General features: G+C 39.8%; 1 protein-coding gene across 3 annotated transcripts in view; it reads right to left on the reverse strand.

The window, feature by feature from the left end:
• Positions 1-76: 76 nt before the first annotated feature.
• Positions 77-15028, reverse strand: part of mtr (5-methyltetrahydrofolate-homocysteine methyltransferase) — a 49449-nt gene continuing 34497 nt past the window's right edge. For 2 of the 3 annotated variants that reach the window (XM_055004719.1, XM_055004720.1), the window contains 10 exons: positions 14490-14610; positions 14324-14405; positions 13437-13535; positions 9746-9821; positions 9240-9395; positions 8658-8857; positions 7332-7532; positions 5839-6031; positions 5598-5710; positions 77-3380 (listed from right to left, as the gene is read on the reverse strand). In XM_055004719.1, coding sequence (XP_054860694.1) covers positions 3291-3380; positions 5598-5710; positions 5839-6031; positions 7332-7532; positions 8658-8857; positions 9240-9395; positions 9746-9821; positions 13437-13535; positions 14324-14405; positions 14490-14610 — 1331 coding nt within the window. In that variant the 3' untranslated portion in view covers positions 77-3290. The remainder of the gene's footprint in view (positions 3381-5597; positions 5711-5838; positions 6032-7331; positions 7533-8657; positions 8858-9239; positions 9396-9745; positions 9822-13436; positions 13536-14323; positions 14406-14489; positions 14611-15028) is intronic. The other variant, XR_008599545.1, reaches the window with a different exon arrangement.

Raw genomic sequence — 15028 nt, forward strand, 5'->3', positions numbered from 1 at the left:
AATCATTAGTGTAGAGTTGCATCTAAACCATATTAAAATATGGAAGAAAAATCTTGATAAATAACCAGTACATGGAGAAATTCTTAAAATGTTTTAATTAAGGACTGAAGAACAACTTTAAACTCAGAAAAAAGACAGAACATAATGCCTGAACACAGTTTTGCAGTGTCACCAATGCCACCGTCATTAATTTACATTTTCTTGAAAGAAAGTAAAAAGCATTCAAGTATCAAGTTCCATACAAAGTGAGATCAGTCTCTGCAGCATCAGGGCTTAGAAGATAGGAACATTTCAGCAGGCATTCAGCACAAAAAAATCCTTTTCACTTGTCCCATCTGGAGATGTTTCAGGACCTTGTTGTGTAGGACATCACTGGGAATATAAGGTACAGTCTAAATGTCACCAAGAAATAGTTGTACCTCAGTGTGAACAGCTGGCTCTTTACTAGAGAGCAGGAAAAACAGGCAAGTTGCAAAGGGTTAATCCAGCGTTCCAACATCAACATTTAAAGACTGGACCTTAGGACTACTCATCTGATTGTATCACTGGAAATTATACGATCAAATTAAATGGAAAAATCACTTCTAATCTTTGTTTTTATGAAACACATCAACCTCAAGAAATTCAAAGCTTTTTCGTTTTCATCAGGTTATTTTCTAAATTGTTTCGGCAACAGTTTTACATGGTGGCGCAGCCTTCCAGCTGATTTTAATATCTCTCTATAGCTTTTAAAGTTTGAATTGTGTCTAGTTCTGTACGCTGAAATAAATAAACTTTAAGATATGCGGTATATATATCATATATATACACACTACTGTTTAAAAGTTTGGGGTCATCCAGTCAGTTTCACAATTTTATTCATGTGTTAACATAACTGCACAAGGGTTTTCTAATCATCAATTAGCCTTTCAACACCATTAGCTAACACAATGTAGCATTAGAACACAGGAGTGATGGTTGCTGGAAATGTTCCTCTGTAGCCCTATGGAGATATTCCATAAAAAATCAGCTGTTTCCAGCTAGAATAGTCATTTATCACATTAACAATGTGGATTTATTAACACTGGATTTATGATTTTTTTTAGTGTTATCTTCATTGAAAAAAAAAAACTTTTCTTTCAAAAACAAGGACATTTCTAAGTGACCCCAAACTTTTGAACGGTAGTGTATGAACTGATTCAACACAGTTTTTCAATTTAACAAGAATTTAAATATTTATCTGAAGTTCTATTTCAGTTTACTGACTGAGTAGAGTGAAATGATGTTTAGAATCGCAGGTAATATATTGAACTGCTCCTCTGGTAGTACTGCATCCATGTGAAAGCAGAATTTACAGGAAAAAGTTAAATTATTTGTTGTAGTTTCAAATATCTGGAGGCCTAAAGTGTACTTCAAGAGCCTGTAGAAGGAAACAATTATTGACCAAATTATGTCCAAAATATCAGTAGAAACAAACACAATGATTAACTTACTCACCTGTAACCCTCTTCCCCTCTATCTCTATCCCTCTACCTCTTCCCCTCTACCTCTATCCCTCTATCTGTATCCCTCTATCTCTACCTCTACACCTCTACCTCTTCCCCTCTACCTCTTTCCCTCTATCTCTACCCCTCTATCTGTATCCCTCTATCTCTACCTCTACCCCTCTATCTCTACCTCTCTACCTCTTCTGTCCCTCTCAACCCGCCCGGCCAGCAGGCAGATGGGTCCCCCCACATTAGAGCCGGGTTCTGCTCGAGGTTTTTTTCCCTGTTAAAAGGGTGTTTTCCTTGCCACTGTTGCCTTTTGGCTTGCTCTGGGGGTCAGGCATATGGGTTCTGTAAAGCGTCTCGAGACAATTTGACTGTAATTGGCACTATATAAATAAAATAAAATTGAATTGAATTGAACTTATTATAAAGGTGCTTTTACACCTGTCTGGTGTCCTCTAGTGACAATTATTTTAAATGCGCTATCCTTAGGGATGTCCAATATTTGCTTGTTTTGCCATTTCATGCTGATATTGTCCAACTCCCAACTTCCAGTTCCGGTATCAACCGATATATGTGGGCTGTTTAACTAATTTTAGGTAACATCACATATCTCCTGTCATGGAATAACACATCATGTCTAATTTTATTGTGAGGCCCCATTGGATGCATTCTCAAATGCAACAAGGCTTTCCAAATGAAAACATTGTGCAAAATAAGAAAACTACTTCAACTTTAGTTATGGAAAAATGAACTTTTTTTCTAATTGTCTGAAACAACAGTTCACACTGTCCCTCTCTTCCTCCCTCTATGAGTCCAGTAAATGCTGGCGAAATCCAGGCCTTATTTAATCGGTTTGTCATGATAGGCAAAAAAAAACTAATCAATAACGATATTGACCGATGTTACATTTTTATTCCAATATCGGGCCGATAACTTCGGTGGGAAGATATTATCGGACATCCCTAGTTATCTTTCAATACTTTTGAATTCCCTTGTGATATGTTTTGCACACCTTGCAATATGCCTTCCATTCTTTCTGATCCATGTGAGGACTTGGTGTTGGTGTCTTAATGAGTTCCTGAGATATTTTGGTTTTAATTTAGCCTCAAACATTAATGCGCGAATAAATTTGCTTAAAGTGGGTCGGCAGGCAGTTTTTATAATCCAAAATTGTCTCGCAAAGTATTTGATATATCAACTTTAAAAAAATCACAATTATCTTAAAAAAAAAAAAAAAAATTAGTTTATGATATAAAACTTCATGGCATATCAAGATGGAGATGGATGAGCAGAAACTGTTCTGAAAATTTGATGATTTGAGAAGAACAACCCAAATGAGAAACTTGATGTTGTCCTAGCAAGTGAAGTTTTTACTGAAAGTCAGTAATTATACTGATGTTGATTTGACAATATATCTGACATAGGTAATGATCATTTCAGCTAAACTATGCAGCACTACTGGAGACATATGAGAATAAAGTGACACCATCTGACTGGTGACAGACCTTTTCACTCCATTCCTAAAGCTGATAGAATTACTCTATTAATAAACATGGAATCAACTGAAGACAGCATGGTATCATTACGTAAAGTGGATTTGTACAAACATAGTGAGTTTGTCAGTACAAAGAACTAAAGAAAACAGTCTAGCACTCATTCTGAAATGTGCAGTTAAAAATGTGAAGTAAAATGCTGAGTGTTTGTATAAGAATAAAGAATATTCTCTGGGATGTCAGCGGTTTCTGTTTCAGCACCACAGTAAAACCGATGTGAGCGACAGTGGAATGGTCGGACTGTAAACGGATTCTCTGTCGCATCCTATACCTCATTGTCATAACCCAGGATGGGTGCCAGCCATTTCTCCACCTCCTCCACACTCGTCTCTTTTCTCCTGGCATAGTCCTCCACCTGCAGGGAACAAGAGCACAGAGGATACAAGTTCAGGTCGGTTTGTGTCCTGAGTCCCAGTTTGGAATCTAACTGTGTTATTGATGAGATTAGATTCTACTGACTATAATGCCCCCTGTTCTTACGTTTGTCTCACTTCCTGTTTGTCTCTAAATTCATGACACTATGGCTGGATATGTAAAACGGTAATCAAAAGCTAGTTTGAGGCCATGTTCTCTGCTGGAAAGCGGTGGATTGCTCCCTCCGGGTTTGGGTGGAGTTGCTTCCCCAAGTGAAGGAGTTCAAGTATCTCGGGATCTTGTTCTTGAGTGTGGCAGCTGCAGTAATGTGGGCGATGTATCAAACCATCGTGGTAAAGAGGGAGCTGAGCCACAAGGCCAAGCTCTCAATTTACCAGTCCATCTATGTTCCAATCCTCACCTATGGTCATGAGCTTTGGGTAGTGACCCAAAGAACAAGATCACGGAAACAAGCGGCTGAAATGAGCTTCCTCTGTAGGGTGGCTGGGCTCAGCCTTAGAGATAGGGTGAGAAGGTCAGACATCCAGAGAGAGCTCGGAGTAGAGCCACTGATCCTTCGCATCGAAAGGATTGAGGTGGTTTGGACATCAGACTCGGATGCCTCTAGGGAGACTTCCTTTAGAGGTTTTACGAACACGTCCACCTGGGAGGAGACCCTGGGGTAGACCCAGAACTGGCTGGAGGGATTATATATATCTCGCCTGGCCTTGGAATGCATTGGGATCCCCCAGGAAGAGCTGGAAAGCTTTGTTGGGGGGAGGGACGTCTGGAACGACCTGCTTCATCTGCTGCCTCCACGACCCAACCCCGGATAAGCGGAAGAAAATGGATGGATGGCAATCAAAAGCCTGGATCAAAAGTCTGGACATTGCCTGCTGATAATGTAAAGCTTGAAGTCCACTGCAAATACCTGATTATACAAAGACCATCGTTTACCATGTACCAATACCATAGACTCTCCACAGATGGTCAAAGTGACCAGTGGCATCAGTCTACTGATATGTTTTCACTTAGTTTTATTGTTAGATATACAGTGGTCCCTTGTCTATAGTGGGGGTTACGTTTCAGACCCCCCGCGACAGATAAAAATCTGAAAAAGTAGCAACCATATTTTATTTTATTAATTAAATATATTTTAAGGCTTTATGAACCCATCGCACAACAGTGCAGAGCAACACTATGCAGCAATCAGACATCTATGTGAAATGGACAAGGTGAGATGCTGAATGTTAGGAGACAGAGGAGACTGATGCTACAGTCGCTGAGCCAATCAGAGCCCTGCGATGTACGCTACGTATTTTATTTAGATTAAATTGTCTTTTAATATGCTTTAATTATTATTTTTTGTATTTTTTTATATTGTTTTCATTTTTTTAGGCTAGAAAATGCTTATTTTACCACAAAAATAATTAAAATATTGTAGCAATAGCAGAGCCAGTCGCTATGACTGCACTGTTGTTCTGCAGTGCACCATGGGAGTTCGGGGTGTCGGGGGTTTAAATGTCATTATTGTGGTTTATGTTAGTGTTACAGTGTTAATAGTGTTTGTGTTTTATTGTGTTTTTGTGGTTTAGTCAGCCTAGTTAGTTTGGTTAAGCGTTATGTTGTCAGGACCGTGAGTGTGAAGGGTTTGATGAATTCCTGCCACATTTTATGTAACACTAGTCTGCATGTCTCAAAATAAAAGCATCTGCCAGTTGCAAAGTGCATAAAAAGCAGATATCTTGCCTCCAGCATTGTTCTTCAATGCATCTCACCACAGTGATGAACATATAAAAATACCTATATACCACAAAACTCAGTGATATAGCGACAAATCTGTGATACCAAACGCAAATTAAAAATCTGTGATACAGTGAGACCGCAAAAAGTGAACCGCGATATGGCGAGGGACTACTGTACTTATTTGTTTGACATTCCATTCTCAAAATCAGTTTTTTACTACTGTGTGGAGTTCTTCAAATAAAGGCAAATTAATTATAAGCACTGAACCCACTGTGCAGCTCACATGACGGTGCAGCATCTGGAAGTTGAGTCACTGACAATATATTTAGTCAGCAACCAGCCAGCATGTCCCATCAGAGGAGTGAGATGATGAGAAAAAGGTCATTGCTATCAGTAGTTAGAGACACTGCTTGTTGTGACATCTGTCCTACAGAATTAAATGACAGTTTAAGATGTGGATGATTAGTTGAACCTGCTCCTTGGTGATCTTCCCCACTGCGAAGTAAGAGGCCTGAGGGTTAGAGAAGTAAAGTCCAGACACCGAGGCAGCAGGAGTCATGGCCAGAGACTCTGTCAGACCAATACCTGCACACAATAAACACACAGAGAGGAAAACAAAGCAGAACTCAATTTCTTCCATATGCAGAATGTGTGGGCTAAGTATGAACCCTCTACTACTGTAACTACAATGGCACCCTGTCAGGCATTCTCACCAGTCTTTTCCTGTATACCAGCCAGGTTCCACATGGTGGTCTTCTCTGTGTGATCAGGCTGGCTGGGGTAGCCGGCAGCAGGTCTGATGCCCTGGTATCGAACTCTGTGGAGGTCTGAGGCCTGCAGAGCCTCTTCGGCATTGTAGCCCCACAGCTCCTTACGTACACGAGCGTGGAGCTCCTCAGCAAACGCCTAGAGGATGGACAGGAGGTGGCAGAAAATGTTCAACTGCTAACTGACCTTGCAGTAACAACAGTGATGAAGGCCTGGTGTGTTACAGCAGAGACTGTATATAAAAGATGGATGTCTGAAATGTGAAGCAGATGCAGAAGCAACTTAAACTTGCATTCTTTCTAATAGCCAGCAGGGGGCGACTCTCCAGGTTGCAAAACGAGGTCTGATTATAGGGAAGACTATGACAAAATGACCCTACTAATCAGTCGATCTGTTACCTCAGTAAACATTTAATTAACAAACATATGGTCTCAGGTTTTAGGGCTAAATACAGCATGGTGTTCATCTGGTAAATCATGGTTCCATTTAGAGTTTCAAACAGACTCCAGCACACTAACCTAATTAAAATTAGAAGACATCTGTTAGTGGTATTTTAGTGCTGGACTTTCATCAGGCAACCAATGAACATATTTACCAGAACATAGAACATACAAAACATATCACCCAATGAGAATTCTGAATAACAACTGACTATTATGGGATAGTAGCATGAATCCCAGTGTATTGTATTGCTTATTTGTTGAGTATCAGATGTTAAATGTGTTTATATATTGTACTGAGGAGGTTCTTGAGGAAATGTATTAATGTGGTTATTCATAACTGATGTTTACCTTGAAATATAATGATGTAATGCAGAATATACTGGACTGATTCTCTGTTTTTATGATTCATTTTTTAATGTTATCATTACATTATTTATGTGTATAAAAGTAAAACCTATTACCACTGAACAGGTACTGAAAAGTCCAGTAACTGTATGCTGTCAACTATTGCTAATAAAAATGCATTCAAACCTCCACAAATCTGTGTGACACTCAGAGTTCCAACGAACAACTGATATCAGTGTATGAACTCCCACACTTCGATTTCATCTTTGGTTGTGTCTGGAAGCATTTTAGCTGCTTTATTGAGAGCTCTAACTTGTGTCTGACACAAGTGATGGATTGATTCAGAGACGCCCTATTTGAATCCATCCAGCAGTCTAAGCAGTCTGCGTGATAGCTTTTGTTACCCACGCTATATGCTCATAAATGTGGCCTGAAGCTTCTGTTGTTTGATGCACATAACCACAGTGATGTTGTGTTGGGCTCTGAATGTTTCTATCTCTATATACGAACGCCTCCTGTGTCGACAGACAAAGCCCGGGAGCTAATGCTGCTCTGCTAACATGCTGCTCAATTTCAGTTGCCAGCTGTTGCGAGAGTCGAAATCATTTTCCAGGACGACTTTTGTCAAGGCCAAACTCAGCATACAGTACCTCAGCCAGTCGGTCAGCCAGAGCTTTGACCATGATGCTGTTGTAGTCGTCTCCCTGAGCCTGGAACTGCTGACTCAGCTCCTCAGCTCCAAACACACCCACAGCAAACACACCAACGTAGTCTGTCACCTCACTGTCCACTGGGGCAATGAAGTCTGACACACACAGGTAGGGCTCTGAACTGTGGCTGTCCTTCTCCGCCTGCAACACACACAAAACTGTGTCTTTGGAAATGCATCGTCATCCATTTCTGGCTACGTCATGAAAATCACAAATCAAACTTTGTCATGTTGCTACATACACTACCATTCAAAAGTTTGGGGACACTTAGAAATGCCATTATTGTTGAAAGAAAAGCAGCGTTTTTCAATGACGATAACTAAAAAGTATGGCAAGACAACACATTTAAAATAATTCTCATTAGAGGAGACCACAGTGGTGAAAAAAAGTCTTGATGATAAGTCAATGATTGTATATGTTTCTACTGATATTTTGGACATAATTTGGTTGATGATCGTTTTAAATCATTCTAGAGGCTCTGGAAGTACACTTTAGGCCTCCAGATATTTGAAACTACAACAAATTATTCAACTTTTTCCTCTAGATTTCTACTTTTGCATGGATGCAGTACTACCAGAGGGGCAGTTCATTAGAACACCTGCTATTCCAAACATCATTTCACTCTACTCAGTCAGTAAACTGAAATAGAACTTCAGATGAATATTGAAATTCTTGTTAAATTGAAAAACTCCATGGAATCAGCTCATACACTACCATTTAAAAGCTTGGGTCACTCAGAAATGTCCTTACTTTTGAAAGAAAAGCAGTTTTTTTCAATGAAGATAACATTAAATGAATCAGAAATCCAGTCTAGACATTGTTAATGTGGTAAATGACTATTCTAGCTGGAGACGGATGATTTTTAATGGAATATCTCCATAGAGGTACAGAGGAACATTTCCAGCAACCATCACTCCTGTGTTCTAATGCTACATTGTGTTAGCTAATGGTGTTTAAAGGCTAATTGATGATTAGAAAACCCTTGTGCAGTTATGTTAGCACATGAATAAAAGTGAGAGTTTTAATGAAAAACATGAAATTGTCTGGGTGACCCCAAACTTTTGAACGGTAGTGTATATTAAAGCTATTTAGTCATTTTCAGTATCAGGAAGTATGAAAAAAAATGTTATTTACACATTTCTGTTTTATGTACTTAAAGAAATAAAGTAACCAGAGAATGTCTGTGCAAATTTACAGCTAGTTGAAGAGGACCAAGGCATAACTGACAAATCGCACTAGTGTCAGTGAGCAAGCAGAGGGCGCTACCTGCTGCCGTAAACCATGGAATGTGGCGATGGGTTTGGTGTCTCTGCACACCGTCACATCATCTTTGTACACCTTAATGTCATCACCAGCACTCTGAGCACGCCAGAAGCCAACGAGGCCCCTCCCCTTCAGACTGCTACTGTCAAAAATCTGGTTGAGCAGCCGCTGGGCATCATCAAACACTCGGCGAGCCTCGGAACCTGCAGGATGACGTCACTGATGAGTTGACGAAACTATTCACCACAAAACATACGATATGCATTTACTGAAAGCATTCTAACATTAAAGATCCCATCTAAGCATAGTAACAGATGCATAAAAGACACTCTTCTCTGAACAAAAATTAGGCTCTGATTTGTTTTTTTTTTCATAAAATTGAAAAAAAAACTTTTGTGCAGAAGAATTCAAAAACAGCCTAATAGCTATTGTAAAAAGGCAGGTAAACTAATCTGTGATATTGTCAGAAAAAGCTCCCCATAAATCCTTCAGATAAAAGGAAGAAACCTCAGAAACTATCTCTCCTCCAGGACAGCCAGGAAGCAACGCAGTAGAAGCACAGTGTGGAAAATCAGAAGCTCATACCAACAGTCTTGTCGTTGAAGATCTTGGGGTATCCTCTGTTGGGGTATTTTCCTCTGAGCTGCCACACATCAAAAAAAGGCTTCCAGTCGATGAAGTCCAACAGACTGTTCAGGTCATAAGACTCAAACACACGAGTGCCCAGGAACTGAGGACGCACTGAAACACAAAGACAAACACAGAGCACGGCGTTTCTATAGGACACTGCCAGAAAAACACTGTGGACAGGCTTGATTCCAAACTGAAAATCCAACGGCATTGCTTTTTTCATTAACTGCAAATATTCAAGCAACTGTGTGCATAGTTTTGGACACTTTTGCTTTTTTAGAAGTTCAGTCTGACATATTTGGTATCTATTGAAACATTGGGATCTTTTTAACAATCCAAGATCTAAATAAAATCTAAAAAAGCAGCTACCAAAGGTTTCATTTACAGGTAATGTATAATGTTGCTGTGTGGGTTAGAATTTAAGGAAATAACTCAGAATTAATGGCTCTTTGCTTACTCACCTGGTCTGGGCAGAGACAGCCAGTCTACATGGAAAGCCTTCTCTCTGGCCTGGGACAGAGACAGATACCGACGATCCTGAAGCCAAACCAGGGAGAGAATTGAATTTATTGAAAGGTAAATCTTAATAAAATCTGCATTAACATACAAGTGCAATCATATAGCCTAGTAAGTGAGCAGTTTTAAGGCCAGCTCCTTTACAGGGCGAGGAGGGGAAAATTATGAAGGGAGAGGAATGTACAAATGGACTCATGCGGATCACAAAAAGTGACGTGTATGGAGATCTATATGTGGCCAAATGTGCAATGGTTCAAGTTTCCTCTATGTTCTCTTTATGTTGACATTTAAAATCATATGAGGTTTATTTTGCATTACCAAATAAATAACATGAACAGAGAAACAGAGATGATAATTAAACACACATCAATGTAAAAAAAAAAAAACAACACAAAGCATCATTCTTCAATTATCATTTACATTTCATTCATTTGCAGAAAAGAAATCCTCAAAAGCCATGTCAATGTCTCTGCTGGTCTCAGTGTCTAGTCTGTAAAGTCCTTCCCTTCTTATAGCAGCTGGAGCTGGGATGTGTGACCAAACATGTACCACTAGCACAAGATGGATTCCACTTAAACAACACACATTCTGCTCCTCTTCATTTTTGTCAGTAGAGAATCATAGCCACCATTTCCAATCACACACACAGGCTACATCATCCATCTGATATCTGTTAGCTACTATTCAACCATTTGAATCTGCTGGAAACCATGTTGTCCGTGTCTTCACCGATTGTCATGGCTGTGGGAGACACATTTCTGGAGATATTGAAAATATGTACCAGTTTCAAAAGTTGCGAATCAGTGTCTTTGATAAATAATAATTGGTGTCCGTATCTGCCGTTAAATAAACCATAATGGTCGACCCCCACTAGTCATTATGATGTGGAAGACTTTGGTTTGCGCTTAGAGTAAATTCAAGTTTGTGCTTAAAGCAGGTGAAAGTATGTTTTTTCCCAACAGATGCTGTTGGTGTCAAAATTGTGTGTTAAAATCATTAACTCCAACATAGAGGGATGTCCCAGGAAGTTCTGCTAATAAAAGAGAGCTAGTGTAGGAGCACTGTGCAGGAAGGTATTTCTTTCAACCATCGTAACTGTCTAAGATGGAGCTCAACTAAGGATGCATCGATGGGGTTCCCTCAAAATCACGACAGGGGAATTGTTTCAGTTGGATAATTAACTGAAAAAACGAGCTGGGCTGCTTTATTGTACAATACAAACCTTCAGGAAAAACTTGTAATCTTTAGTGTGTAAATTCCCATAGTGAAGGGGTTTTCAAATAATAACATCTGGATTGCAGAAGGGCAGAGCGGGTTAGACTAAAAGAGATTTGATTCTGTCTTTCTGGTTTCTAGCAACTTTCTAGCTAAGATAAGCTTCTTGTCCACCTTTCCCTGTGAATCCAGTTCCTTTTCTGCTGTTAGTTTATGAAAAACACGTTTTGCTGGTATCCTTTCAGACTTTTCAGTTACTGCATGTCAAGTTTCTCTTTGCCTAGTTTAAGTTTAGGTTTTGTTGAACATCACAGTGAGTGTTTTCCTGTTTTTAACGAGTCAAAAGTTCAGTGTAACTAAAAGTGAACCAGCCATGTTGTGTCATGACAGTTGTTGATTAATCCCATGAAATCAATACCTGACCGCTGTGAAGGAAAATTTTTTCTTTCCCCTTATTGAGGTATTTCCTCACAACTATTAGCTGAAGACATCCCAGGATATCATGCAGGTTGCATCTGTGAACTACAGTCACCATAAATCAAGTCGTAGAACTTAGATCACCTCAAATTACCCTACAGGTTATCACCTTTGATCCATGTTCCTATTTGCTTCTCTCAAACTGAGGCTGGGAGCACATTCAGGTCCTCTCTGTCCCTAAATGACCCTGAGAAAGGCAGATGCTGCAAAAGAAGATACATGAGAGAGAAACAACTGCTGTAGGAAAAACATGACTTGGTTAAGATTAGATATTGTTTAGTCTGACATTACGGAGCAGACAAGCTGTCTCCATCTTGGGTCGTAATCTAAAAATGGCATTCCTCCCAGCTCAATATATACCCAAGGTTGAAGAGAATCCTCAGAACTGATGCTGCCAGTGCTCACATCACTGTGTAGCTTGTTGTATCACTTCTCCTGATATCAGTAAACCTTATTCTCAACCTAAGCCATCTGAATCTCCAGAGTGTCTCTGAATCTGTGTTCTCGTTTGTCTCTCGACATCGCAGAATTCCCTAAGAACGATGTACTTCACTGATGTCAGTCTAATATTTGCTCTCATTGGTTTAACAAGAACAGCACTCAGAGAGTGCAGTACTCCGCCAAGGCTGCTCAGTCGCTGTTTGATTTCTGAAATCTTTAAGCAATAGCATTCTCAGCAGCAGTGGATTTGTAGTAGGATCGTAATCATGTGATCGTCAGCAGGCAGCTGACGTAGTGTTCACTTGTTGTCATGGTTACAGTGACACCGTGCCGCTATCTTGCAATGATATAGAAATTTTTAACAAATCCATGGATCCAGATTATAAGCCACATCACTGACAAAATCTAATCAGTTGGTCCTTGTGTCATTTCTGACCTTCCCTGGAAATTTAATTTAAATCCATTAGTCTGTTTTTGAGTCATGTTGTGCACAGATAGACTAAGAGACGGACAAACCAACGCCGATCGTTACATAACTCACTGCGTTTCTTGGTGGAGTAATAACACAAGCAACAATTGAATTTCCCTCTGTATTAATAAAGTATCTATCTACCCATCTCTCTATCTAACAATCATGGCAACCAAGCTTGACACCTTGCAGATTTAAGCCAAGGAGCAAAAGTTTTTGTTCTTCTTTGTCTGTAGAAGTTGACGGTATGTAAAGTCCTTCACAATGTCTGAGCCGTCACGGAAACTTCTGTTGCTTTTTGTTGTTAGTCTGAGGCACCAGCCCTTCTGTTTTAGCTAGACTGTTCACTAGCTAGACTAGACTATGCTGTAAGTCGTGTCATTTTAGGAGGACGGACACCACGGCTCTGAAAAGTGGTACTTTGGTTTGTTCTGTGCCTCCTGATTAGTTTTAGTTGGTCATCCATCCTCTTGTATTTTTCTCTTTTTATCCTTTTCACTGTAAGATTTTTCATCTTCTGGCAATTTTTTTTGTATTTGGAACGATAATGCAGACGTGTAGGCAGACATCGCCCATCTTTTCATGACATGTGAACACCATCACTGCATGTTCATGAAAAAGGAACACAGATGTCTCAGTTTTGTTTTCATGATCACAGGTTTTCTAACTTCTACTCTGTGGCCTGTCTTTGCAATAATCTTTCTGTAGTATATGGTTTTGATTGTTCCTAACTGAGAAATATTTTGCTTTTAATTTTAGAAGTAATGATGTTGTCGAGAGGTGATGCAATCTTCAATCATTTAAGAGACATCAGCAATTTTGGGGTGATTTCCTGCAGCTGTGTGCACGGGCTCACGTGCACTTTAACTGGTCTGGAGGCTGCTGACTACTACAGCTTGTGTTTAGAGATGACAAAGGCGAATGTAAAACTGGTCTAAAAACAGGCTGTCAGCGTGGGTCACTCAAACCAGGTGTAAAATCTCCTCTCGTGGTTACTCCACAACTCTGCTGGGTGTTTCTACGGCCAGCGTTACCTTCAGGGAGTCGTAGTGCTCCTGTCTGATCTCCTCGTACTCCTCTTTCAGGTCCTCGAAGTACTCCTCCATCACTGCCTCATCCAGCAGCTGTGAGCACTGACAAAACAGGAAAACAGAAAATGCACCACAGTTTGGACTCCTCAAAGCTCTCAGCTTTCTGCCACCACATCAACTGATATTAACCCTCTAAATCATTATAGAAAAGGGGCTTATATTGATTTATATTAGTTGGATTTCAGTGACATGTAGTGTCATGCTAAAATTAAATGCTAGCAAAGGAAGTCATTTCTGCTCCAGAGCCAGGGGTCTTGAAGGATTTCTTAACAAAGCTCTTTTGAACCTACGCTGTGTTTTCTCATTAACTGATGGATTCAAATGAAGATGAGAACATTCTTAACATTTCTAATGTTGAATTGTTTACACCCTCTGCAATTTATTTATTTCATTCAGTGAAACTCTCAGCTCCATTATTCATTAAACTATTTGTCTTTAACAACATTCTGTTGTCATAATCTTAAATAATGATAAAAGGTACTGCATATTTTTGCTGTCTGAAGTAAAGAGCAGTGTCATTTGCAGTTAGATTCTGACCGATACAGTCTCCATTTCAGTAAAACTGTCAGTAGTTTAGGTTTAGCCTTAGGTTTATCAGCAGTTCAGTATTGTCCAATACTGTATGTGTATCATGATTCCGAATCACTGTCATGGGTGTGTCTAAACAAAGCCACGGTAAAGTTTGTTAAAAGATCGTCCACAATTTTAATTAAATGAACGATGTCGGCTTGAGTTGGGTGTATAAATATCTTTGTCGCATAGCTGGATTTGGCCCACAGACCATCATTTTTCCTCTATTGTTCTAGATTGTTGAAAAGCTGAACTCTCACCACCACGACACTCCTGGAGGCGTCCAGAACATGGATAGCAGGTGAACTGTAGCGGGGAGCGATCTTCACTGCTGTGTGCGTCCTATCGAATAGAAAACACACTAATCACCCAAACAAGCACTATGTTGGGTGTGTGTGTATGTGTGCGTACGTGCATGTGTGTTACTTTGATGTGGTGGCTCCACCAATCAGCAGTGGTGTTGTCATTCCCAGTCTTTCCATCTCTTTGGCCACATAGATCATCTCATCTAGCGAGGGAGTGATGAGACCCGATAAACCGATAATATCTGCAGGAAAAAGCAAAAACAACTCCTGTCATAATATATTTACATTTAACCTCCTAAGATCTGGAATCCACATATCTGGATATGCTTTTTTTTTTTTTTTCTCAAAAAGAGCATATTGTTCATAGGTTATTCATATTATTAATATAAACAATGTGCTTTTTTTGAAAAAAATTTATTTTGTTTTGAGGTGAAAAAACCCTTGTTAACCGCTCTCTCTCTTTAAGATTCACTTCAGGGGCGTGTTTTGATGGAGTGCCCACTTGGGGATGCGGCCACAGGATGCCTGCAGTTTCCACTTACCTGATTAGGCTGAACCGAGAGATCAATTGATTGAGAGATTGCCCTTTGATGCCGTTTGGTTCATCCAGTTTGCAGAGGTTTATCACCCTACAGTCTTCCTTTGATCATATAAATTCTG

Source organism: Amphiprion ocellaris, chromosome 18 (assembly GCF_022539595.1).
Source record: "Amphiprion ocellaris isolate individual 3 ecotype Okinawa chromosome 18, ASM2253959v1, whole genome shotgun sequence".
Lineage (NCBI taxonomy): Eukaryota > Metazoa > Chordata > Actinopteri > Pomacentridae > Amphiprion > Amphiprion ocellaris.